This window comes from Vigna unguiculata, chromosome 9 (assembly GCF_037176805.1).
Source record: "Vigna unguiculata cultivar grain cowpea cultivar isolate G323 ecotype 2 chromosome 9, ASM3717680v1, whole genome shotgun sequence".
Taxonomy (NCBI): Eukaryota; Viridiplantae; Streptophyta; class Magnoliopsida; order Fabales; family Fabaceae; genus Vigna; species Vigna unguiculata.
In genome coordinates this window covers 4,565,151-4,592,422 of record NC_140800.1, presented here as the reverse complement: position 1 = coordinate 4,592,422, position 27,272 = coordinate 4,565,151, and the positions used below count along the sequence as shown (strand labels likewise).

Here is a 27,272-nt window from a genome sequence, read left to right as displayed (position 1 = left end):
TATTAAAACAGATATTAGATATTTATGTATAATTATTCATTCAGAAACTAAGAAAAACTTCTAATATAGTAAATATAAGGTTATTATTTATGGGAAGTGTTGACATGCGTACCGTCCTATGAGTCATATCAGTTAATGAATGTCATTTAAATTAATTTACATATCAAAAACATTATCATTTCATATCCATGCAAATTCTATGTTGGACCAACTAACAAACATATCTTTTTTTTTTAATCATTTTAAACCACAAAAAATAAATATTTTTAACATTCAAATATATTTTACTTGTATTTATATTTGCTGGTATATATAATACTGCTATTACTTGTTGCAATAAAACAACACACGCAAGGAGAGTTATTAAAATAAATATTTACCTTAATAAAATATGTATAAAGAAAATTAATATTGTAGTTTATAACAAAATATAATTCTATTCTATTAAATTTTATCCATCAAATATATTTGACAAGTGAAATATTGCTTTGAGAAAAAAAAAAGTCACCCCAAGTAACATTTGAATCTCCATTTTATTATTGTTTAAGTGGAAATTTGTCCTTGAACGAAAATATTAAAAATCAAGTTTAGTTGTAAAAAAATAATAGGTCAAATTTCAAAATAGTTTCAAAAACGCATTAATAATATAATTTGTAAAAAGTTTTAAATAATAATCTAATTCAGAATATTCTAAACAATCATTTATCAAATTAATTTAAAAACTTTCAGTTTCAAACATTCAAACAAATTTTCACTCAATCATAATTTCTAAACTCAATATAATATGATCATATCACCTTAGAATCAGATTGCGTATTCTAAAGTTCTATAAAAAAAATATATAAATAACTTCTCTAGGTGAATATGTTTATATTCAAAATAATTTCAAAACCAAACAATAAGATTATTCCAAAATTTAAATTACAATATATTCGAACATAATCATATTTGGGCATTTAAAACAAGTTGAAACATCTCTGTTCTCAACTTGTCTCAAGTGGGTTTACCAATATTGATAATAAAATTATAAAAACAAATGAGAGAAAAAAGAATCTACAAAAATAAATAAAAAGTTAGCATTGATGGTAGCTTTTTCACCTTAGAAGGTAAATATAACAAGAAAACTTGTACAAAAGACTTGCCTAAATATTTAATGCAACTGATAATAAGGACTGTTTCAATTACCTTGGTTCTAAACTTTAATGAACTTAATTGTTTGAATAATTGTAGCAACTACATTAGATTTGACCAATATGATATTCCAATTATTATATATAAATTAGGTATGATAAACTCAGTTTCTTTACAAATTTAAATACTTTTAAGTATGAATTGCTTTAATATCAATAATTATTCATTTATGTTATTTATGGTCTGAACTTTTCTTAGTATCGTTTGTCCTCATTCCTATGTTAGCTAAAATTGAAAAGTATAAGATGATAACCAACGTTTTAAATTAAAATAAACACGATGATGGTAAATAGTGATCTCAACCTTAAAGAGTCTAAACTCATTTCGATCTTAATTAAACAATCTCATATGTTAATAAATATTCTATTATGAATAATCTAAATTTTCTTAATCAATATAATATATTAAAACAAATCGTGATTAATAATAATAAATAATACCAAATTTTGATAAATCTAATCTTAGTTTGTTTAAATTTTAGAATAAGTTAATGGTTACACAACCCCTCATAAGAAAATGACAAACACAAATGTAATTAATAACGAAAGTGCACAAATGTTACACTATTAGACAAAAAACATAAGATAAAACACAAGACATCGGATGATATATATATATATATATATATATATATATATATATATATATATATATATATATATATATATATATATATATATATATATATATATATATATATTAATGTCTAATTCCGACCAATTAGTTTAATCCAAGTTTGTTTGTTTGATAGCTTCAAAAGGAAAAGTGTTCTTATGGTATCTAGTTGTAATCCGCAAATGTATTGGGTGATTCTGGTATCCAGTTGATGACTGGCTTTTCCTAGCTCCGATGGTTCTTTGAAGGCGGCGCAGGAGACTTGCAAAAGATATTATGATGCTTAAGTTAGCACTGATGATGTTAGGGTTTCACAGAATATTGTAATCAATGCATTGAACAATGTGTTATTTATTCTTTTTTTTACCTGTGGGTCCTACCTGAAATGGGCCTTTGGGCCCAAAATACCTCTTTTAACTGTTTCTGGATCCAGTGACAATGGATGAGATTACCAGAAGGTCCCTCAATAGTTACTGGTAAGCGGTTGTGGGTTACTAATGTCGGATACCGCATACTCTAGGGGGAGGGGGGGTTCTGAGTATGCAAAGCGGTCACATGGATTTGAGTGGCTGGATACTTCTTGGCCACTTAGTCATCTAAGTAATTATGGTTGGATATGGTCCGCTTACTCTATTCGTGAGAGATCTCGAGTGCAAAGTAGGCAGCCTGAGGATGTTGTTGACGACCGCATACTATGTACTAAGGGAGTCCTCAGTATAGAGTATGCGGCCTAGGGAATCGTTAATGGTTGCATACTATAGTGAGGGAATCCTCCATTGCCCCCACATTTGTGTTCACATCTAATGGTCTTTCTCAGCGTCCATTGTCCAACATTTCCTGCACAAATAATAAAACACATGGACCAAAAAATGGAGAGAGATGCAGTAGCAATGACGACGGTGAGATGAGCTTGATAGAGATGGAGGCACCACGACTACTCACTGCGATGTTTTTTAATCTGAAATGAAGAACGGAGATGGGAAAGAGTGGCGCCGGTGAAGCCGACGACGTTGCCGGAATGGAGGATGGTGGTGATGGGTGCCCCACTCGAGAAAGAAGAAGATGAAACAGAAAACAAAATGGCTTGAGAAAGAAGATGAAAGAGAAAATAAAGAATACTTTTTAAATTCTCACATGTCCCAAATAAAATGTTAGACTTGGATTATGGTTTGTCATATCAAACAAAATTCTAACGTCAATTCCACAAATTTAGGAAAAAAACATATAGTTAACCCTAATTCTTTTCCTGGTCATGTCGTACATGTTCCAAACACATCTCATCTAATAATGGTAGCAGAGACATATATAAACATGGTTCAACAATGAAATTTTTAGGGTACGATAAAAAAAAAACAAAGAAAATTTTGATTTAACCTATAAATTATTACGTAAACTTAATTGTTTTCATTATCTCTTCACATCTCATTCTCTGTAATGTCTCTAATATTTTACTCTTACCTATGATCATCTTACAATAACTTGAGACAATGAGACATGTCTTGTTCCTGCACCACAAAATATTTCTTATGCACCTCCAAAGATTTGTGATGTTTCATTTATGCCTTTTGCAAAATTAAACTAAAATTAAAAAGTGAATTTTGTCAGAGTATTAATCAAGCATTATGAAGTTCCAGAGTTTGGTGGGTGTCTGAACAAATTTATTAAGTGATGATAAATGGTATATACTAGGAGTCACCTTTCTCTCCAGAAGTACACTTCCGATTAATGTAAAAGTTATCAATTTTTTTATAGAATTTCATTCCGGAAATGAACTTCCGGTTCATGTAAAAGTTATAAACTTTTTTTAATTGGTATTTTTTATGTTTTAGTATTTATTTATGGCTTTAGTATGTTATATATATTTAAATTATGAGAGATCTGGAACATAAATTCTCCGGTGTAATAGGCATCTGTTTATCAGTGTAGGCTAAATATATATGTTGAAGAATGAGCCTAAAGTTAATATGAAATGGAGAGGGTAAAAACTTCCGTAAATAATTTTTTTAATATCGGATTTTAAAACATATTATAATTATATAAATTTTAAAATAATTGAAATATTAAATAACTGTAAAAATAGTAAATAAAAACATAATTAAAATGTTATGAAAACTAAAACATCTAATATTAGTATAGTTTAAGTGAACTTTGGTTTTATATTTATTTACTGAACCCAAAACTACATAAAAATTTTATTTCACGAAAATCTCCCAGGATTTTACTGTAAACAGAATATATTACAACACATATTCTCAGCGTCATTTATAATAATATTACTATTTGACATAATATGGTTGATAGTTTTTTTTAGTTATTAGTATTTTATTAATAAAAAAAAGTTTAATCCACAATTTCTCCCATATTCACTGTAAACTCACCGAATCAACTTTGCAATTCTTAAGTCTATGTAGAGAAGTTGAACTCAACTTCTGATATTCTCCCACACCAAACCAATCTTATAAATTATAAGTGTTAGTGGAGAGAGTTACACTAAACTCTTTTTGTATGACACTTAATCTTTTCTTTTTGTTTACCCTTTCAAACATTCCTTTTGAATACCAAAAAGTCTATTTTGAATAGCAACTTTGTTAGTTTATATTCATAATTATATATAAAAATGATATATCCGATGTCTTTTTTATTTTTGCTAATTTTACTATTTTAATTATTACTTTTTAAATTTAAATAAGGGTTAAATATAGTTTTTATCTCTTAATTTTTTGTAAAAATTAGAATTAATTCTTCCTTAAAATTTTAAAATAAATATAAAAGAAAATGATTTAAAAAAACTAAATTCAGGTACCTTTATTTCAAAAACATATTTAACTTTTCAACTTATTATTGATAATAAAAAATTATTTTTTCAATTTTATTATTCTTAGTTACTTTCTTGAAATTCAAATAATTACGGTAAAAAAATCATTTATACTTTCATTATTTTAGTAATTACTATTTTAAATTTAAATAATTATTCTTAATATTATTTACATAATATTAGTTCTAATATTTTTTATTTCAATATGTAAAATTTATTTTATATATATCTATAACTATATATCTATAATTTTATATATATATATATATATATATATATATATATATATATATATATATATATATATTATTTTTTCAATTTTAATTTTTTAATTATTATTTTAAAATTTAAATAATGTATAAACATTTAAAAAATACGTATACACACAGATATTTTGTACTAATTGTCTTTTGATATTTTTGCGGTGAACTTTACTTGCCCAAAAAGAAGTTTATACGTGGTTGTATATGTATATGTATATGTTATATACATCTTCTATACTAATTATTTTATTACTTATTATATGCAGTCATAAATTCCTATTTGTTTATGACATGTTGTCATTAATTGCCTTCTAAAGGTTTTGCTCACAAATTCTTTAAATAGATAGTCTTCTATCTTAATAAAAAAAACTCACAAATTTGGATTTTTTTTATCACCCTTATGGCAGAGGTTACATGGATTATAGCTTTTCATGCTTACAGTGATTTGAATCTCTACCTGCCCCTAACAGAACAAAGAAAACAAATGAAGATGACGTAAAAGAAAGGCATAATTTTTAGACGAAAAAAAAACGAAAAAATAGAGAAAACACATAATTCAGGATAGAAGAGATGTATTCTATATATGATGAAATTCTAGAAGACGAACTTGAGGGAACAGTAATAACAAAGATACCAGTTTAGTTTCTTTGTATTCATCGATAATTTATAACTATCCGAACATTTCGTAACCATTTTATTTTTATCAGTATAAACTATTTTATTAATTGTTTATCTTTAAATTTTATAATTATTTTTTGAAGAATATATTTTTATAAATTTAACATAGGGTTTCATAACAGAAAGAAACACTTGGTTACACAGTGTGGTACCAAAAACACAGATAGAAAGAAAGAAGAAAGGTTGGTAGCGAAAGGCATAGTGATAGTGATGGAAGGAGGAGGAGTGCGAAAGAGGAGTTGTTGCAGCATTCAGAAAAATGACTTCCTGCCGGAGGAGTCTTTCAAGAGCTGGGGGAACTACACGACGGCGCTGCGGGAGACGCCGGCGAGGCTGAAGGACCGATTCCTCACGCGATCCAGCGAGCAAGTGGAGATCAGCGAGATGACGGCGCGTAGCAGCCACCAGATGAAGAAGACGCTCAACTGGTGGGACCTCATCTGGCTCGGCGTCGGCTCCGTCGTCGGCGCCGGAATATTCGTCCTCACCGGATTGGAGGCTAGGAACGTCGCTGGTCCCGCCGTCATCTTGTCCTACGTCGTCTCCGGTTTTTCCGCCATGCTGTCCGTCTTCTGTTACACCGAGTTTGCCGTCGAAATCCCTGTTGCCGGTGCGTGACTCATTCCTTCACTGCTCACTGTTCACTGTTTTTTAGTTTTCATTAACAAACTCTGCTTCATCTTTTATTACGGTTATAATTGGTTTTGTCTTATTCTTCATTAGGGTAAAAAGAATAAGTTTTTGGGCAATTTTGCTGAATATTCAAATTGATACCTCCACGTATACATATTATATGACTTTGTCCGTTTATGCATTATTGATTTGAAACTTTTTCATATTTATATTAGATGAGTATAAAAAATTAAAGGAGTCTATTAATAATACGTATTAAATGCATTGATTAGATGTATTAAATGCATTGATCAGATGAATTTAATCATATATATTATTAGACAAAATTATTAATACATATATATCATGGATGTGTCCATTTATTACTTATTAGACAGTCTAAACATATATAATAACTAAAAAATATATTAGTCATATCTAATTATACATATAGACTAGTCATATCATATACTCATGATATGAGTATAAAAATACACATAAAAAAGGAGTTAGTTCATACACTACTTAAAAAGTCTTGTTACACACATTATACAAAGTTACATTATTCTTCAAAATCTAATTATAATCTTAAAAATATTTATCGTGTCTTTCTTTAATCTTTTTATTAACATAAACAAATATTGCTTAAGCAAGAATTTAAAACTAGATTGTTATGGGGAAATTTGTTCAGCCGTCTATTTTATAGAAAAAGGTATAAATAAACTAATAATTGATGAAAACCTAAAACTGAGTAAATAATTTTTCTCGTTATATTTAAAAATAACTTTAGATTAATATATATATGCAAAGGTTTCATTTTGTAGTAGAAAAAAAAAATCATAAACTAAGAAAAAGAAAAAAGAATACAGCCAAAGAAGAACTTGCTTTCTTTTAAGAGGAGCATTTGTAATACCGTAATACATCATGAATCAATAACGTTGTTGAATCTGTCATCAACTTCTTGTTTTGTTTCTCATTTTTTCCTTAGGTGGTTCATTTGCCTACTTAAAAGTGGAGCTAGGAGACTTTGTGGCCTTCATAGCCGCAGGAAACATTCTTCTGGAGTACGTAATAAGTTGTGCCGCAGTAGCAAGGTCATGGACCTCTTACTTCGCCACCCTCTGCAACAAAAACCCCGATGATTTTCGCATAGTTGTGCATAACATGAACCCCGATTATGGCCACCTTGACCCTATAGCTGTTGCCATCCTTGCACTCGTATGCGTCATGGCGGTTTGCAGCACCAAAGCCTCTTCAGTATTCAACTACGTTGCCTCAGTCATACACGTAGTCATCATCGTCTTCATAGTCATAACAGGTCTCATCCACGCCAAGCCTCAAAACTACGTACCCTTTGCACCCTTCGGTGTTAGGGGCGTGTTCCAAGCTTCAGCTGTGCTCTACTTTGCCTATGTGGGGTTCGATGCTGTTGCAACCATGGCCGAAGAGACCAAGAACCCTTCAAGGGACATTCCAATTGGGCTTGTAGGCTCAATGCTGATAGCCACATTGGCATATTGCTTGCTTGCAGCCACACTGTGCCTCATGCAACCGTATACCAATATCGACGTGAATGCACCCTTTTCGGTTGCGTTCAGTGCCATTGGGTGGGATTGGGCGAAGAACATTGTTTCATTGGGGGCATTGAAGGGAATGACCACGGTGTTGTTGGTGACTTCTGTGGGTCAAGCTCGATATCTGACTCACATTTCACGTACACACATGATGCCTCCTTGGTTTGCTTTTGTGGATGAGCGCACCGGAACACCCGTGAATGCCACAATTTCGCTGGTTCTTATCTCAGCTGTGATTGGTTTCTTCACTGAACTGGAGGTTCTCTCTAACCTCTTGTCAATTTCCACTCTCTTCGTCTTCACGTTGGTGGCAGTTGCTCTCCTTGTGCGTAGGTACTACTCCAGTGGAGTCACAACGAAGGGGAACCAGATCAAGCTCATTGTGTTCATTGTGATCATCGTTGGTTCTTCATGTGGGATTTCATCTTATTGGGCACTGAGTGATGGTTGGATTGGTTATGCTGTTCTTTGTCCAATTTGGGTTTTGGGTACAGGAGGGCTTTGGCTGGTTGTTCCACAGGCAAAGGAGCCAAAACTTTGGGGGGTGCCTCTGGTTCCATGGCTACCTTCCATATCTATCTTTGTTAACATATTCCTCCTTGGATCTATTGATAAGGATTCGTTTGTTAGGTTTGGTGTTTGGACTCTGCTTCTCTTGGTTTACTATATCCTCTTCGGGTTGCATGCTTCTTATGACACAGCTAAGGAGTTTGAGGCACAGCGTTGTGTCCAAAGGGAGTTGAACAGCTTGGAAGATGGGGCGGTGTCTTCTACTACGTAGTCTCTGCTTGTTTTTCTTTTCCAATCTTTGTTTTTGCACTTAGTTTTATATTAATGCAGAATGATAGTTGTACATAAAAAGTTAAGGATTTTTCGCTTTATTTCTTTATTAAATAAAGTAGATTTAATTAAATTTTAATGTCATAAATTTTCATATGTGTAATTAATTCAATATTTATTTTTTAAATTTCGTAATTTTATAATCATAAAATTATATATTTTATATATGAAAATTGTGAAGGGATTGGTCGATAAAATTATGAAATAATATATTATAACGATTAAGTATGGTGACATATAAGATAAGAGCATTTCTTCTGCGTCTTGTGTCCTTTAAAAAGAAGGGTTTCAGGTGTAGTTTGACATGGATACACGTGTTATTATTTCGATAATAATATTTTGAGTATTAAACTTTTTTTATAATCTTAAATGGTTATCTATTTTTTAATTTTTTTATTCATAATATTTTAAAACTATTTAAAAGATATCACATCACATATAAAAATATAGTTAAAATTTAATAGTAAAAAATCATTTTACTTATTATTTTTGTTGATATTCAACATGCCCTTAGTTGTCATAGGAGATGAAGGGACTAAGTGTCATCACCCACTCTACAACTGCATTATACACCCGTCATTCAACGTCGATTACAATTCATTACCTTGTTCAACAACAGAGATGATCGAAGGCCACTACTACAAAAATAGCTTTTTAAATATGTAAACTTAAATCTGTTTACACATCAGCCATACAATTTTACATTAACATCATTTTTTTAATTTTTTTAATTAAATCAAATTCATATATTTAAAAAAAATAACAAACCACTATATTAATATTTATATATATTATATTACGTTTCATAGATTAAATGAATCAACGATCAAAGTCAAAATAATTATATATAAAAATTAAAAACAAAATAATATATTAATTATATATGAAAATTAAAAACAAAATAATATATATATATATATATATATATATATATTTTGCGAATGTCGACATTAATAATATAATTTTACATTAATATCATTTTTAAATTTTTTTAATTAAATCACATTCATATAATTCAAAAAAAATTAATTAACCACTATATATATTAATGTTTATATATATATATATTATAGTATGGTTATTGGATTAAATGGATCAATAATCAAACCCAACAAAATTATTTATGAAATTTTAAAATATATATAACAATATATAAAGAGAATTGCCGTCCACTTTTTTTAATTCTTATTTTATCCTTTTTAATATAATAAGTTATTTATAATTTTTAAAATAATTTAACATGTAACCATTATTTTACCGTTGATGTTATTTATCTTCATTGGACAAAACAAAAAGGGTATTTTTCATTGTTCCTTTTCATTTATGATTATCTGTATTGAATGTCCAATTTATGATTACTCGCTTTTCATGTTTTTTTATTGTTTCTGATGTTTCAAATTTTTTTTTCCTATCCTTTTTAAATTTATTATGATAGACAAGTAATCACAGTGGGAACGATGAGAAATGAAATTTAAATTTTTTTAACACAAATACTTATAATGTCACCATTATTTTTTTTGGGCATCTTCATGGTTGTTTTATGATAGATTCCGTTAAGGAGGCAAAGACCTGTGCGACGGTGAGGGATACTTTTTATTGTTAGGGTTTGTTTTTTTTTTATGAATTTAATAAGTTTTATAGGAAACCATGAGCGACAGAAGAAAGTGTAAGGCTAGATTGATATGCAATCTGCATACTGTTCGCACAGTGTTTGTTTAATGGCTTCAAGCCTTTCCACCGGTTCAAGCGTTTAATCTGGAAGAGAAATCCAGCAGGTGCACCAAATCTCATTATAAATTTATTTTTATTTTAAATTATTTTATAACTTTACAACAGAAATACCTTTCCTTAGCAGTATTTCTAACTATTTTGCATATAATAACTGTTTTTAACTTTTTATTATTTAATAACTTTACGACCAGCATATCTTTATATACGTAGTTATAATATCGTTACGAGATATTGTTATTATTATTATTATTATTATATTATTATTATTATTATTATTATTATTATTATTATTATAATAGTTAGACAAAGATCATATTTCAATTACTTCTCATTTTTATTTGTTTTGTTGTTAATGTATATCCTTATGTATAACTATAAATTATTATAATTGACAATAGCCTTTGTGTTAGCATTAATATTAATATTTATAACATAATATATAAATATTATTATTATTATTATTGCTATCATTATTACTTTTATTATTATTATTATTATTATTATTATTACTATTATAAGTGTATTTTTTTTTAATTATAGAAAATATTGTTATACTAAATATTTTTACAAAATAGAGTTTTAATCTCTTAAATTTTTATAATTTATAATTTATATTAATATTATTATTATTATTAGTATTTTTAATGGTTAAATAAATATAATAATAATTATATTATTATTCTAAAAAAATTTAAAATAAAAAACAAAAAACAAAAAAAATGTTCGCACGAATCATAGACTATTATAATCATTTCGTAAATTCAATTAAATGTACTATATTGTGATATCAATTCTATTTATTATATTAAAAACTAAAATTATTATTGCATCACTTAGATTTACTATTTCATTATTTTAATAACAACATTTACAACAATATAACTTAATTTTTATAATATTTCATTACATAATACTTTCACTATTTTATTATTTTAAGGGTTAAATATGTTTTTGGTCCCTTAAGTTTCAGTAAAATTTGGAATTAGTCCCTCTTCAAAATTTTTGACCAATTTAGTCATTAATCTTTAAAAATGCGTGAATTTAGTCCTTTTAATCAAATTTTATTAAGTTTATCTGACGTTTCAAGTGCATTTCATGATAATATTTGAATTGTTTACACTGTTTGACACATTTTCGCTTCAATGTTAAGTTAAATATTATCATAAAATGCGTTTAAAATGTCAAATAAACTTAACAAAATTTGGTAAGAAGGACTAAATTCACACATTTCTAAAGATGAATGACTAAATTGGTATAAAGTTTTGAAGAAGGACTAATTTCAAAATGGAAAATGATTGTTTAACAAAGTGAATGTTACAAACTTTTTGACAAAGTGACGTGGCATGTATTAAAAGATTTTTTTTAGTTAAAAAATGGAAACCGCACGTGAGAGAGAGAAAATGAAGAATAGGGATGTGGGTTCAAAAAAAGGATTGTATTTCACAGAGCTGCTCCCGCGCGCTGGAGTTCATTTTTGGACTCTCTTAAAGCTCTTCTTCCCCAGTGATACACAACCATTCTCCTCCAAATTTCCATCGCTCAAAATTTTCGTTGTATTTACCGAAACCCATTACCGTTGCACATCGAATCCCACCTACACGAAACTAGTTCGTCCCGACAGTGGTATTAGTTGGAAGCTTTATATTATTTGCATACTAAAGATTGCAATGCATTTGCCACATAAACAGTTACAGTTTGGTGTTTAATACTTTAGTCCATGTTTACGTGATGTATTATCCATTTGTCATACTCTTCATCTTTTGATTTTGATTTGGTTACAGTTCTTATTATATCTTTACATTGTGACGTTGTTTCTTTTTATTCTCAACTCATGTTAATTTGTATGTTAGTAATTGATTTCATACTATTTTGTTGAATGAACCTATGAATCAAACTTTTAGCCGAATCATATATGCTACATATGTTTTATGACAAAAAATGAGATTAAACTCTGTAGTTATGATTCTGTAAGAATATTGGATCTTTTGAAAACTCCCCTTGCAGATTTTGTATCACTTCGCTACTAGTGTGGTGAATAACATGAACCTAGTTAACACCATTTAAGAATTTAGATTGGAACTCTATTTCGAAGCACATTCTATTGTGCTAATAATTTGGTTAAAATTTTTCGTATTTTTTATATTATTTGAATTCTAAAAGTTGCAATGTGTTTGTCACATAAACAGTTATAGTTTGTTGTTTAATACTTTGTTCCTTGTTTTATTAGTTTGATTACTTTATTTGATCATGTGGTGTTGTGTGTTTTATCCGTTTTGGTGATGTGTTTTATTGGTTTTTATGATTGGTTTTCTGTGTGGTCATTTTTAGGTTTTAGGGCATTGGTGAGTGTTTGTTGATAACTCTACTAAGTATGGATATGCAACAAGGTAATGACTCCATTGAGAATAAGGTATGAATAACGTTACCATACATTTGATTTGTATTTGACATTTTAATAAGTCCCATTAGTGTAGCTGTTTAATTTTCTTTGCAGATACATTTGAGGCATTCTTGTGGAACAAAATATCTTGCATGTATTAACAACCAGTTAACAGCAGAGCAAAAATTATTTATTGAAGGGACATGTTTCGGATGGTTAACAATGTTGAAGGAGCCTACGAAATTGTCTAGAAACCTTCTTAGTAAATTATGTTCTCGATGGGATGAAAAGAGTGGATGTTTTCAAATTAGATCCCAATCAGTTCGATTTTCTTTATTGGATGTTTGTGTAGGTCTTGGTCTTAGGGTGGTTGGTCCAAAATTCAATTTAAACGAAATCGAAGTGGAGAGTAATTGTAGGAAAATGTTTCAAAGTAAGAACGTCGACTTAAGCACGTTGTATGACTTCCTAATGCGAAATAGGAAAGAAATTTCTGTACTTGAGTTTTCTAGAGTTTATATATTGTTGGGCATTTGTGAATTTTTGTTGCCAAATCGTATTGGTAGGGTTTTCCCAATTCTGTTTAAGCTGGTAGATGATATTGAAGGTCTTGGAAATTTGAATTGGGGTGTTGTTGTGTATGAATACTTGGTTGGGAGCATATGTCGTGCTTCTTTCTTGTTTAAGAGTGGTGGAACTAAAAGACACTTCCATGTAGATGGATGTGTATATTTGCTACAGGTATGAATTTTTTATTTAGTGTTTACTTTACTTGAATGATGTTGTAATATTGGTTGTTGATCGACAAATCTTCTTCATTCATATGTTTTGTAGTTATGGGCTTATGACCATCTGCTTATGTGGTCCCAAAAAGGTCGATGTTTGTCAACCAAATTCCCACGTGTTTTGCATTGGATGAATGTGAAAGTGGGTGATTTTGTCATCAGTCGAAGTTTCAATAAGAATTTGGTAATTTTCAATTCAGTTATTTATGTTTTTGTAATTATTACATGGTTTATTTATTACATGCATTGATTTTTTGCTTGATTTTGGAATGGTATGCAGGTTGTTTTTGATGTAGTTGCCTCACCAGAAGAGTTTGGTTATCTAATTGTTAGAGAAGCTTTTGAAGCCTTTGGTCGTGGTTTTGCTAAGAAGGCAGACGTGACAAACAACGATGGGTTAGAACTTGCGGTAGATTAACAAGAACAGCTCATTGATGAACTAGAAGCTCAATTGAAGGAATTGAAAAGGCATATTGCTGATAGGACGGGTGAATTTAATGAGGGATCTGGAGGGCGTTCCAATCAAAGTCATGAGTATTTTGATGACATAAGTGGCGATGGTGTTGCGAATGTCAAAATCATTTTTTCCGTCAAAACACTTGTAAAACCTAAAACTATCTACTACCACACACACTTTTGACTAATATCAATTACATAACAAAGTTACTTTAAATTAATTTCTCAAATTGTAAACCATATGCATACTTAGTTCAAAAGTAATTCAAATTGAGTACAACAGAGGATGATGAAAGTATCTCAAGATTATTAATTATCTAACTTCACAAGTGAAAAGGGTGGTGTTATTTTGTTAGATACATAAAAATAATTTTCAATATTTATAGATTTTTATAAAAGAACACGACGACCCAGTACGTAATGAATAGAAAAGTTAGCCATCGAAAACTAACCTGCAAATAAGTGAGCCTCCTCGACCACTTCTGGGATGACACCGTCGCCGGCCCAATTTTCGTCTCACCACCGGCAATGGCACGAAGCTGTCACAGATATCACAAGGAGCACGTCAGTTTCGGATGAAAACCCTAAACCCCAAAAATACATTCCACTCCAAGAAGCCATGATTCCAATCAAAACCCTAGCCCCCAAATTGATTTATAATCGAAAATGCTAACCTGTAACTTCAATGCTCTCCGTCAACCACCGTCAGCAACGTTCCGCTGCGATTTCGTCTACCACCATCGGGACGAACTGGTTTCGTGTAGGTGGGATTCGATGTGCAATGGTAATGGATTTCGGTAAATACAACGAAAATTTTGAGCGATGGAAATTTGGAGGAGAATGGTTGTGTATCACTGGGGAAGAAGAGCTTTAAGAGAGTCCAAAAATGAACTCCAGCGCGCGGGAGCAGCTCTGTGAAATACAATCCTTTTTTTGAACCCACGTCCTTATTCTTCATTTTCTCTCTCTCACGTGCGGTTTCCATTTTTTAACTAAAAAAATCTTTTAATACATGCCACGTCACTTTGTCAAAAAGTTTGTAACATTCACTTTGTTAAACAATCATTTTCCTTTCAAAATTCACTGAAACTTGAGGGATCAAAAACATATTTAACCCTTATTTTAATTTACAAAATAAAACAAATACGTCCCGTGTGTACGCACGGATCAGTATACTAGAAAAAGGAAAAAATAAAATAATAATGAAAAAAATAAAAGGAAAATGAACATAAGCTCAAGAGTTTCACATCTATTGTAATACAAATTAAAATTAAACACATACTACAAATAGTGGTAGTAACCTTTTAAAATCAAAGGGAAACATTTTTATTTTATTTTCATTGGAGAACACACAGGCGCTGACACGTCTATATATCTGCATTTTTTAATTTTTATAAGATCAATAATATTTATTTTTAAAATATATATTTAATAAATTTTAAAATAATTGTTAAATAAAATAACTGTTAAAAAAGGTTTTTAGAATAACAGTCAAAATAAAAAAGATTTTAAAAAATTGGTTAAAAAAATAATTATAAAATAAATAATTTTTAAAACAATAATTAAGGGTAAAATTGGAAAATGAAAAGTGGACACAAAAAGAAGAATTCCCTTTATATATTGTTATAAAATAAATAAATTTTAAAATAATAATTAAGGGTAAAATTGGAAATGAAAGGTGGACACAAAAAGAAGAATCCCCTTTATATATTTTTATAATTAAGGGTAAAATTTCAAAAATTAACAATTTTATCATCATATATAAAGGCATCAAGTGTATCATATTATACAAACTTAGTGAAGATTAAAAATCAAATAACTTGTCATACATAAGTTTAAGAATTAAATTTCAAGTTCAAAACAAAAGTAAAGTTTAATGTTTTGTGTAGAATTTAAAGTTAATTTAAAATATTTATAGAAATATTTAATAAAAATGTTAATTTTAGTAAGAATATCACCATAAAATTTATAAAAAAATAAATTTAGTGTCAATTTAAGGAAGGACAATATTACTTCATTTTTACAAAAAATTGGACTAAATTGAAACTAAAAAAAATACAGGGACCAAATTGAGTCACTTTGACACGTGACACAACTATGAAGTGACACGTGTTAAAAAAAATTAAAAAATTCAAAAAATATTCAAAAAAATTCAAAAAAAAAAAACAGAAATTGACACGTGGCGTTGACTTTAACACCGTCTGGTCAAAGTTAACGGTGAGGACCAAATTGAATCATTTTTAAGAAAATGATTACCAAATTGAGACAACGAAAAACTTGAGAACCAAACTAAAATTTCATGACAAATAAAGGGACCAAAAGAGTAATTTAACCAAAAAATAACAAAATATTATATTAATGTTTATATATATATATATATATATATATATATATATATATATATATATATATTATAGTATGGTTACTATATTAAATGGATCAACAATCAAAGCCAAAAAAAGTTATATATAAAATTTTTTAAAAATATAACACTACTATTATCATTGTGCAACGTTAATTTAACATGTTATAAATTATTACTTAATTTTTGTAACTTTAAAAAAAAATTATATACTAACATGTGACACCTCTCAATATTGTTAGTATAATCTTAACAAAAATACTTTATTACATCAAAATTTTTAAAACAAAAATCAAATGAAGACATACGAAAAGAAATACACGAATTGAGATTTAAAAAGAAAAACAAAGATATAATTTAACTTAAAATATTAACTATTACAATCTATCTACTATAAAAGTACTTTGAGACTATGTGAAATTTCATTTTAGTATAAGTTCATCTTACTATGTCATTTTAAGATTCCCTTTCTCTAACTTTAAAACCTTATAAAACTCTCATGCATGTTTGTAATTTTTTACTTCCACTTTATTTTTTAACAACTTGAGAAAAACATAGCTTACTTATCCTCTTTTTTTTTTTTTCTATCATCTATCTATTTTATTTTGGGTTTGATCCTTTAGTTTCAATTAAGTCTCTCAATCAAATAAAAACCCACAAATTTGACATTTTCAATATTCAATCAATTTCTTAAATTTCTAAAATTGCAACAATGTGCTTTTTTCTTCTATTGTTCAATTTGAGTCACTGGTTTCACAAATATTTACTATGTATGGGTTATAACATATTAGGTGTAAATTAAATCTTAAAGATCTATTTATTAACTATTGCACTGCTAATTGGATGGAAAACTGTGACTTTAGTGCACTTTTAAAATTTGACCGGATTTGATTCAACATTTTATTAATAATCAGGTCAAATTAAATTAAATAAATAAATAATGAGATTAAAAAGATAACTAAGTTAAAACTTAATTTAATTATTGAAATTAAATATTAAATTAATATTGTTATAACTATATAACAAATTATATCATAGTATTTTTAACAAAGAAATGTTTATAAATTTTATTATAATGTAAATCCCATTTAGTTGCTTCAAATTATAAAGAACAAATTCTCATTAATTGTAGGCTGATATTCAGATTAGTAATTAAGTTAAATATATTTTTATTTATAATTATTAAATTAGTTATTATAATTATATAATACAAAATATAATTTTCTCGTGGAAACGAGTCTTTATTATTCTTGTGATACTTAGACAATTATTTTTTCTCTAAAATTGATGGTTGAACACTTTATATTAAAATTATTATTCTTAAGACTAACATCTCATATAAGAATCACGTTTTAATCATATCGCATGTTCCAATAAAATTTTATTTTAAGACCTAAGGCTTAAATTGCAAATCCTCCCTAACACCTTAAATTACAAATATTGTTAAAGATGAAATGAGATAAAAGAATATTCCAAAAATTAAGTGAAGAAAATATAAAAAACAATAAATAATATTAAAAAGAAAATAAAAACAGGAAAATTAATTTACTTCTGCGTTTATAATTTTTTTTTATCTGGTTGAAGAAAAAGGACTACTGTCATTTATTTTTAATTTAAATTAACAACATGCGAAAAACAAGCTATTTAATTATAGACCAGTCTTTTAACAAAACGCTACCGTATGGTGTTGGACTTCAACACGGATTACCCCTAAAACCCTAAACTCATAAACCTCCATTCCCGCCACACACCACCGTGAACTCTCGCAGTTCATGCAAGTAACGCACCTGTTCTACTCTACCACCACCACCACCGAAACAAAGCAATGAACTTTAGGTTTCAGAATCTATTGGGAGCCCCCTACAGAGGGGGCAACGCGGTAATTTCCAACAACACCCTGCTGCTCTCACCCGTCGGTAACCGCGTCGCCGTCACCGACCTCCTCAAGTCCGAAACCACCACCCTCCCCATCCAGTCCTCCTCCAATGTTGCCCGCATCGCCGTCTCCCCTGACTCCACCTTCCTCCTCGCCGTCGACGACCGCAACCGCTGCCTCTTCATTAACCTCCGCCGCCGCGTCCTCCTCCACCGAATATCCTTCAAGGACCGCGTCGGCGCCGTCGAATTCAGCCCTGACGGGTCTCTCATCGCCGTCGCCACCGGCAAGCTTGTCCAGATCTGGCGCTCTCCGGCCTTCCGCCGCGAGTACTTCCCCTTCGAGCTCGTACGCACCTTCGCCGAGTTCGACGCGAAAGTAACCACCCTCGATTGGAGCCCCGACTCCAAGTACCTCATCGTCGGGTCCAAGGATTTAACCGCGAGAATCTTGTGCTTGAAGAAATTGAATAGCGGTGGTAAGAAAAAGCCTTTTTTGCTCCTGGGGCACAGGGATTCGGTTGTAGGTTCGTTCTTCGGTGTCAATTCGAAAACTGGTAGAGTTTGTAAGGCTTATACGATTACTAGGGATTGTTATTTGTTTAGTTGGGGTTTTACTTCTGATGATGGTGGTGAGGCTGAGGGTTCGGAGCCGCCCTCGCCAGGGACGCCGGAGAGGGACGTGGAACGGAATTTGGAGGTTATTGAGAAGGATGGTGTGAAGAAGAGGAAGAAAATTGATGTTGAGGATGGTGATGAGGGTTACCTGAGTAAGGGAAAGTGGGAGTTATTGAGGAAGGATGGGTTTATGCAGGGATGGGCAAAGGTGACGGCATGTGATTATCATAGGGGGCTAGATATGGTGGTTGTTGGATTTTCTAATGGTGTGTTTGGGTTGTATCAGATGCCAGATTTTGTGTGCATTCATTTGTTGTCTATTTCGAGGGAGAAGATTACCACTGCTGTGTTTAATGAGCTTGGGAACTGGTTGACATTTGGCTGTGCCAAATTGGGGCAGCTGCTGGTGTGGGAGTGGCGGTCTGAGAGCTACATTTTGAAGCAGCAGGGTCATTACTTTGATGTGAACTGCGTTGCGTATTCGGCAGACTCGCAGCTCCTTGCCACTGGAGCAGATGATAATAAAGTGAAGGTGATTGAATTTCACTTGTGGTTGGGGTGTTGAAATTGGATCCAGCTTTAACTGATTACTTTGTGTTGTGCCTTTTGTAATGTGTGTTGCGCTGGTTTTAAATTGAATGTTTGAATTGAACTGAAGTGAAAGCCCTGTTGTTGTTTTTACAGGTGTGGACTCTTTCGTCAGGATTTTGCTTTGTTACATTTTCGGAGCACACTAATTCTGTTACGGCTTTACATTTTATGGCAAGTAACAATTGCCTTCTTAGTGCATCTCTTGACGGGACTATTCGTGCATGGGATTTATTACGCTACCGGAATTTTAGGACATTTACAACCCCTTCTTCTAGACAGTTTGTTTCTTTGACAGCTGATCAAAGTGGTGAAGTGATATGTGCAGGCACTTCAGATTCCTTTGAGGTATAGTTTTGCACAAAAGAGGTTGATTCTAACTATTTCATTATTATTTTACCATTCACCCTTTTTTCTCAATCATATGTGTAACAGATTTTTGTTTGGTCAATGAGAACGGGACGCTTGTTGGATGTTCTTAGTGGTCATGAAGCTCCTGTTTATGGGCTGGTCTTTTCTCCTACAAATGTTAGTTACATTTTCTTCTGCTGATATTTGCTTGCATAAGTTAATTTCTTAACTTGCGTAGTATTTTTAACTGGTTCCAAGTTTCCTCTTTGGTAGAAATTTATGTGAACCCATGTTTCATGTTCTCAGTTTATAAAATAATATTATCTTCTAAGCATGTAGCACATCAACAAATATCAATCATTTTATTGTTTCTTGAGATATATGACGAAAGGAAGTACTAAAGTTGGTATTTTGCTTTTTGTTTTACATCTATAACGACAAAAAACATTAGCATCATCTCTTTTGGCTTTGTCCAGGCTGTCTTGGCTTCATCATCACATGATAAATCTGTTCGGCTGTGGGATGTCTTTGATGGAAAAGGAGCAGTTGAAACATTTCCTCACACACATGATGTTCTTACAGTAGTTTATCGTCCAGATGGAAGGCAGTTAGCTTGCAGCACATTAGATGGGCAAATTCATTTTTGGGACCCAATAGATGGTTTGTTGATGTACACCATAGAAGGTTCTAGAGATATTGCTGGTGGGCGTCGTATGACTGACCGTAGGTCTGCGGCTAACTCAACTTCAGGGAAGTTCTTTACAACCTTGTGTTATTCAGCTGATGGAAGCTACATATTAGCTGGGGGAAGTAGCAGATACATCTGCATGTATGATGTTGCAGATCAGGTTGGTCTACATACACACTTTGGTTGATTTTTCATATATGTAATAGTCACATGTTAATGTCATGCATACTCTCGATGTGTTTCACTCTTCAGTTTTGTCCAACTCATTAAGGGTTAAACTGGTATGTTTTGGATGTGGGGCAATTAGATCATTTATAAACTACAAAAAACATGAAATATTTTACTAACTTTTGTATTATAATGATACAAACCTACTCAGTAATATCGTTATGTTAAAGCCCCCTTCTATATCATAAATTTTTGTCTAAATATCAAAGCTTAAATACTGTCTGGGGTCCATGTGTACAGTTGCCTTTTAGTAAATATGGATAGGTTGAGAATTGAAGAGGCGTATCATTTTATACTCTCCTTATTGAGATGCTTCTGAATGAAGATTTTTGAGTCTCGTCGTACCTAAGTTAAATGATACAGAAGTGAAAGGCTGATGAGCTCAATAAGTTCTTGTAGAGAAAGGCTGTCTAGTTCACAAGTTGGATCCATTCTTGTGATATTTAGTAAAACAAATCCTTGTGATACCTCTGTCCCTCCTCTTAGAGTTGTAACCAGGCATTTCCATTACAATTTGATTTGTTTGAAGGTTTATTTTCCCTAGTAACCAAGTTTTCGTAGGGGTTTTTTATTATTGAATCAATTCAGTTTCACTAGGTGTCAATCCTATGGTTACTTCTTTCCAGGATACAGTCATCAATATAATCTACAAGTGCCAGTATAATTGGAAAGGTGCTTATTCCATGGATCAATCTTGTCCACTACTCTCTCCGTTTTTTCATTTTTTTTCATATCCTGAATGGTGAGGAACTTCATCTGGTCACTAGGATAGTTGAAAAAAAGATTATCTTGATGGTTGAGAGATTTTACCTGAAGGGCGTATATCTAGTTGTAAAGTGTCTCTTTCTTGGGTACCTTAGCTCATAATAATCTTTTACTGAGCTCCCCCATTTTAATTTGTTTTATACCTAGGTTTCTCAATAGGAAAGTCAGCTTCTCTTGAAGAGGCTGAAACCATCTATCTTAAGGAAAGGTTGATGAAAGTTTTTTGTTTGTATTCTCTGAAATCTATTTTTGCTTAGAAGGTATGTTGAATGTCAATGCATCTGATGGTTAAAATATGTTATTCTTGAAGTCTTCTCTTATCTGTGCCTGATTGGTCTTATTGTTTGCATCCCTTGCCTGCGTGTGTATTGTAATATAAATTACGGGGTGTTTAAAGTGGATGCATATTTAAAATGGACTATTCTATCTACTTCTGTACATATTTTAGTACAGTTCTGTTTATTAATTGAAATCTCTTTGTTCAGGTTTTACTTCGACGTTTCCAGATAACTCACAATCTCTCATTAGATGGAGTGCTTGACATTTTAAACTCAAAAAATATGACAGATGCCGGCCCTCTGGATTTGATTGATGATGACAACAGTGACATTGAAGAAGGCATTGAGAAACAAACTCGAGGGAAACTAGGATTTAACTTGCCAGGATCTATGCCTAACCGTGGAAGGCCTATTATTCAGACAAAGAGCCTGAGGATTGCACCTACAGGGCGTAGTTTTGTTGCAGCAACAACTGAGGGAGTTTTGGTTTATTCTGTTGATGAATCGTTCATATTTGATCCAACTGACCTTGACATAAATGTTACACCAGAGGTAATTTAACTTTTTGAAAGAACTACCACTGTTTAGTCCAAAGAATATAAGAATATTCCAGAATTATTTTCTGTAGTAAGAAATGAGTTAGAAAACACCTACTCTGGTAACTTCTTGTCATTCAATAATTTGTGTTTTGAGTCGTTATGATGGTAATTGACATATGCTTGCAAGAAGAGGATGCAATTTTCTTCTTGAAAGTGCGGAGTTTTTCACATCCTTGTTTTTTATTCATGACAGTCAACATAAAACTCAAGAAAAGGATGATTTCATTTCTCAGCAATTTATTAAAAATGGTAAAATTTCTGCATGAGATATAAATGAAGATAACTAAGTCCTAGATCCGTCTTTCCATTTTAATCATGAAAAGGAGGAATCAAAATCAAAATTGTGCAGCTTGAAAATGCAGCATATATAAATTTCATAGCACTCCATCTAGCTGTATATAGTGTTCTTCCTTCACTGCATTGTTTCCAGTTTTTGATGTTAACTTGAGCTGGTATTTCTGAACAGGCTGTTGAAGAAGCTCTTCGTGAAAATCAACCAAGTAAAGCCTTGATCCTTAGCCTTCGCTTGAATGAGGATTCCTTCATTAAAAAATGTATATTTGCGGTTAGTCCAGTAGATATTCCAGCAGTTGCCACATCAATCCCTTACAAATATCTCCAACGATTAGTGGAGGCACTTGCAGATCTCTTAGAAAACTGCCCACATTTGGAATTTATACTTAGATGGTGTCAGGTATTCTTTACTTAGATAGATTTAGTCTTTTCATAAGTTTTCTGCTCAAGGTCATGGTTGTTCTATAAAATCATCTTATCTTTGTTATGATTTGACAGGAGCTGTGCAAAGCCCACGGAAATTCTATTCAGCAGAACTCTCGTAATCTGTTACCATCATTAAAATCTTTGCAGAAAGCAATCACTAAAATCCATCAGGATCTAGCAGATACATGTTCCTCCAACGAATATATGCTACGATATTTATGCTCATCTGGTGCCAAGAAATGAATGTTAAGAATTCACGAGTTGAATTTTTGCAGCTTTGATCAAGAATTACTGTCCAAACTGAGTATTATTATAACCTGGTATCTGATGAGCATCAAGTAGCAACTAGCAAGCAACCTCTGAAGAATCCAGCACAATTTTGATGTAATTTCGAATTGAATGAAGTTTCAATTTCTTGAAGGTGTGGCCTCCGTCAGGTGCAATTTAACCAGGACATCTCAGAGAGGCATTTCTTTGTAATGTGGTGGTTAACAAATTGCAGAGGTTGAGGTTCGTGCTTGATATACGCAGCAATGTGTTTGGAATCAACTATTTTAGAATTAATTAATAGAAAATATTAGAAATTTTTGGTCAGAAATTTTGCCCCAATGATAGCAACCACCTTGGGTGGTATCAAATGTGGAATTTTTTATCTGTGTCTTGTACCATTGTTATTGGTTGTTTATAAGTTAAATTAATTGTTGGCAACGTTTCAATTTCTACGTACCTTCGATTTTTTTGGTTCCAGGAATACTCTGATGACTGTTCAGTTTTAGAATTTAGTATTTAGTATTTAGTATTATAATTTTTCAAAATCAGACATTAGATTTTTATTGCCATGTGTCTGGAGTTATAGTTCTGCAAGTCTATGGGTTACACGTTAAGAAAATAAAGACTCAAAAGTCTTTTTGTATTGTTTATAGTTTATTTATTTTATTCTGAATCTGAATTATAATTTTGGCATCGAGATATTTAATTTTGGAATATATAATAAACAGGTTTCCAAAAGTTTAATTCCAGAATTAGTGTCAAGGATATGTTTCGAACAAAGTTCAATAAAAGTGCCCACTATAATTATTTAATGCATAATCTAATTTATAGGATTTTAATTTTGTATGTATTCATTTGTATAAAATTAGTTCAATATTTGGAAAATTCATTTTATTTTTAATTTATTTTTGAAAAAAAAATTACTTCAACATTTTTTAACTAGATAAACTTTCAAAAAGTTAATTACGTAATACACTTTAAAATGTTGAGGAAGGGGAGAATATGTAAAATGTACAAATTACGTTAATTAGGCTTTTTTAAATATATATATATATATATATATATATATATATATATATATATATATATATATTAATTACGAGAACTTAACAAAATGAAAAATTAAGATAAAGGACAGAAACTAAAATTACATTATACCTTATAGTCTATACACTAAAAACCTAGCTACCCTTCATTTAAATTTCAATCATTGAAATCATGGAAGACTCAACTCTTTTTGAATTCACAGCACCGTAATTTTCAAGTATTTCCTAAACTAGTCTAAATTAAAACTAAACTTGCAAATTACTTTAAAAAATATGGATTGAGGTAAGAGTGATGGGACGCCAAAGTCAAAATCCAAAGAAATATTCCCTAAGATCTTCATAATGAATGTGGACAAATATTTAACTTAAGAAGTTGACACATTTGAACGTTTACAAATTAATGTTATATATATAATATATCTCAACACTAAAATTTGTTTGAATTTTTTTAAAGAAAAATATTTAATTAAAAAATTAAAAAATAAAAACATTTGAATTTTAAGAAAATAATATTCGATTTTTCTAATAAACTTTCTTCTCGCTGATTTCAATAAAACATTAGGAGAGTTTTTATTACAATTTGTCCTCATATATCCCTCGTAGATCCCACACCTTATGAACGTTTAAATGTAACACATGTCAGTGACATACCATGAATAATGTGAATTAAAACGCGTGATAAATGTTTATATATGCATATCTGGATTTTCGTTGTAATAAAGAATAATATCTACTATTAACCTATGTATTATGATGATAAATTACTTTATCGTTTTCTGATTTTAGTACCAAAACATATCTCACACTACTGTGTTCATGTATCTATAAATAACCATATTATTTACCTTGTATGCACGGTGCCTAAAATCTTATTAGTATTACATAAAAGTAAATTAGTAAACTTTTTTGTTAGTGAACAAAAAATTTAATATGTTAGTTACCTTTTCTAAAAAGAGATTAAAATGTGTTTTAAAGCATTTTAAAATATTTTCGCAAATATTGATGAATGTGAACAGAAAGAATATGTGTGACGGGTTCAACTATAACATAATCTATGCAAGTTGTGTCTAATAAGTGTAGAGAGTGTAGACCACATTTTCTCTTGCTGTATAGTAGTCCAAAAGGTGTGGAATCTGTGTGATAATTCGTTAGGGGTGAGTTCTATGCACCATTTTAAAGCTAGGGAGAATTTTAAACACTTTTCTATTATTAACCTTAATACTATGCAAAATTTTATATGGAGAGACATGTGGTTAGCAATAATGGAGGAAATATGAAAAACATAGGAATGAGGTAATCTTCAAACAAAGGAAAGTTGATCATAATGAAGTATTTAGTTTAGCACAAGTGACAGCTTGGATTTGGATGAAACACAAAATTCATTCAGTAAAGTTTTCATACAGTGATTGAGTTTTTTCACCTCTCTCATGCTTAAAATCCTTATGATTTGATAACTACCGTGTGTTCTTAGATTGACAAGTGAGAAAGATGCAGGACCTTTTTAACAGAGGGACATATATTGTTTAAGTGGAACCTGAACATACTTGGGATAAGTAAAACCTTGTCTTTCTCTCATGACTATGTTCCTAAACTTTTCTTCATTTAGGTGAGGACTTTGAGCTCTTCAGTTCGGTATGAAAATTTGTCCAGACTATGTTAATTATGTTTATTGCTTCATGTTATGTTTGGCTCCTCGTTGGGTTCCATGAGCCCTCCATAAATACTCTGTTTTAATTTAGTCATTCTTTGTTGAAGAAAAAAAAAATAAAAGAAGTTCATATTTAGCATATATTAAGTGTTAATATATTGCATTTGATGATAAATTTCAGACTCAACTTCAAGTTTGATAAATAAGTTATTCGAAAACACTTTTCAAACTTGTTTTATTAAATATCTCACAGTAAAGTTACTTGTTTTATTAAATATCTCATAGTAAAGTTAGTTACAGTTAAACAACATGTAATTTAGTATTACATAAAAGTAAATTATATAAACATTAGTAAACTTTTTTTATTAATGAATAGATAATTTAATGTTAGTTAGCTTTTGTAAAAAGAGATTGAAATGTGTTTTAAAACGTTCCAAAAAAAATTTCGTAAGTATTGATGAATGTCTACAGAAAAAAATATTATATTTAGCATATTGTATGTAGATTGCGTTTAATGATAAAAATCTATGATTGTTTAAATAGAGATATGGTCATATTATTTCGTATCTAATTACAAATTTATATTGACTTGCTTTACCCCAACCATAACATTAATACACGACTATTGATAGAAATTATTTTGGTCATACATGTAAATGTTGATTACTTTTAAATAAATTATTGATGAAATTTCTTATTCAAAATTGTTTTAACTATACTTTTCTCTATTATTATTATTATGTACTTTACATTTTTATATTAATTAATAGGTGGTAAATATAAAATAGAAAAAATAGAAAAAATAGAAAAAATAACAAATTATATATATAATAATAAAACTAAAAAAATATTATAAACAATTTTGTACTACTTTTTTTATGTTAAACAATCATTTCATATAAATATGTGTATGATGGTACATATCACCTTATCTTATATTTAATGTGTAATTATATATAATTATTAATGAAAATGATTTATTTTATAACTTTTTTGTAATCACTGTTTTAGCACATAACTCTTACATACATTATTTTAATAATAGTGATAAAAATTAATCTTTGTTATGAGAAATAAAAAAGATAAACATAACGTGTCTATTCACTAATTTAAAATGATATCCATTTAACATTAACCGTCCCTGTAATCTTTGTACATTAGAATTTATTAAAAAATGCAATGTTACCAAAAGAATAAAGGTTTTAAAAAGTAAAAACTAAAGATAATTTAACACCCACACTTTTTTGTAAGAAAAAAAAAAAAAATTCTGCGATACTGACTTTATGTTGTAAATGG

General features: G+C 30.3%; 2 protein-coding genes across 2 annotated transcripts; both read left to right on the top strand.

Moving 5' to 3' along the window:
* The first annotated feature begins 5,306 nt into the window (after nucleotides 1-5,306).
* On the top strand, nucleotides 5,307-8,610 carry LOC114164662 (cationic amino acid transporter 1-like). The gene is made up of 2 exons (XM_028049399.2): nucleotides 5,307-6,172; nucleotides 7,163-8,610. Exons 1-2 carry the CDS (start codon nucleotides 5,773-5,775, stop codon nucleotides 8,527-8,529), a joined length of 1,767 nt encoding a protein of 588 aa, XP_027905200.2. The 5' UTR covers nucleotides 5,307-5,772; the 3' UTR covers nucleotides 8,530-8,610.
* Nucleotides 8,611-17,979: 9,369 nt separating this feature from the next.
* Nucleotides 17,980-23,728, top strand: PWP2 (periodic tryptophan protein 2). The gene is made up of 7 exons (XM_028048168.2): nucleotides 17,980-19,327; nucleotides 19,480-19,731; nucleotides 19,819-19,911; nucleotides 20,211-20,582; nucleotides 21,901-22,245; nucleotides 22,759-22,986; nucleotides 23,085-23,728. Exons 1-7 carry the CDS (start codon nucleotides 18,128-18,130, stop codon nucleotides 23,253-23,255), a joined length of 2,661 nt encoding a protein of 886 aa, XP_027903969.2. The 5' UTR covers nucleotides 17,980-18,127; the 3' UTR covers nucleotides 23,256-23,728.
* Nucleotides 23,729-27,272: the final 3,544 nt, after the last annotated feature.

Coding starts and splice junctions, on each gene's coding strand:
- LOC114164662 (XM_028049399.2), top strand. CDS start 5,773: ATGGAAGGAGGAGGAGTGCGAAAGAGGAGTTGTTGCAGCATTCAGAAA. Junction 6,173..7,162: donor CGTCGAAATCCCTGTTGCCG/GTGCGTGACTCA, acceptor TTTTTTCCTTAG/GTGGTTCATTTGCCTACTTA.
- PWP2 (XM_028048168.2), top strand. CDS start 18,128: ATGAACTTTAGGTTTCAGAATCTATTGGGAGCCCCCTACAGAGGGGGC. Junction 19,732..19,818: donor GCACTTCAGATTCCTTTGAG/GTATAGTTTTGC, acceptor TATGTGTAACAG/ATTTTTGTTTGGTCAATGAG. Junction 22,987..23,084: donor TTATACTTAGATGGTGTCAG/GTATTCTTTACT, acceptor ATGATTTGACAG/GAGCTGTGCAAAGCCCACGG.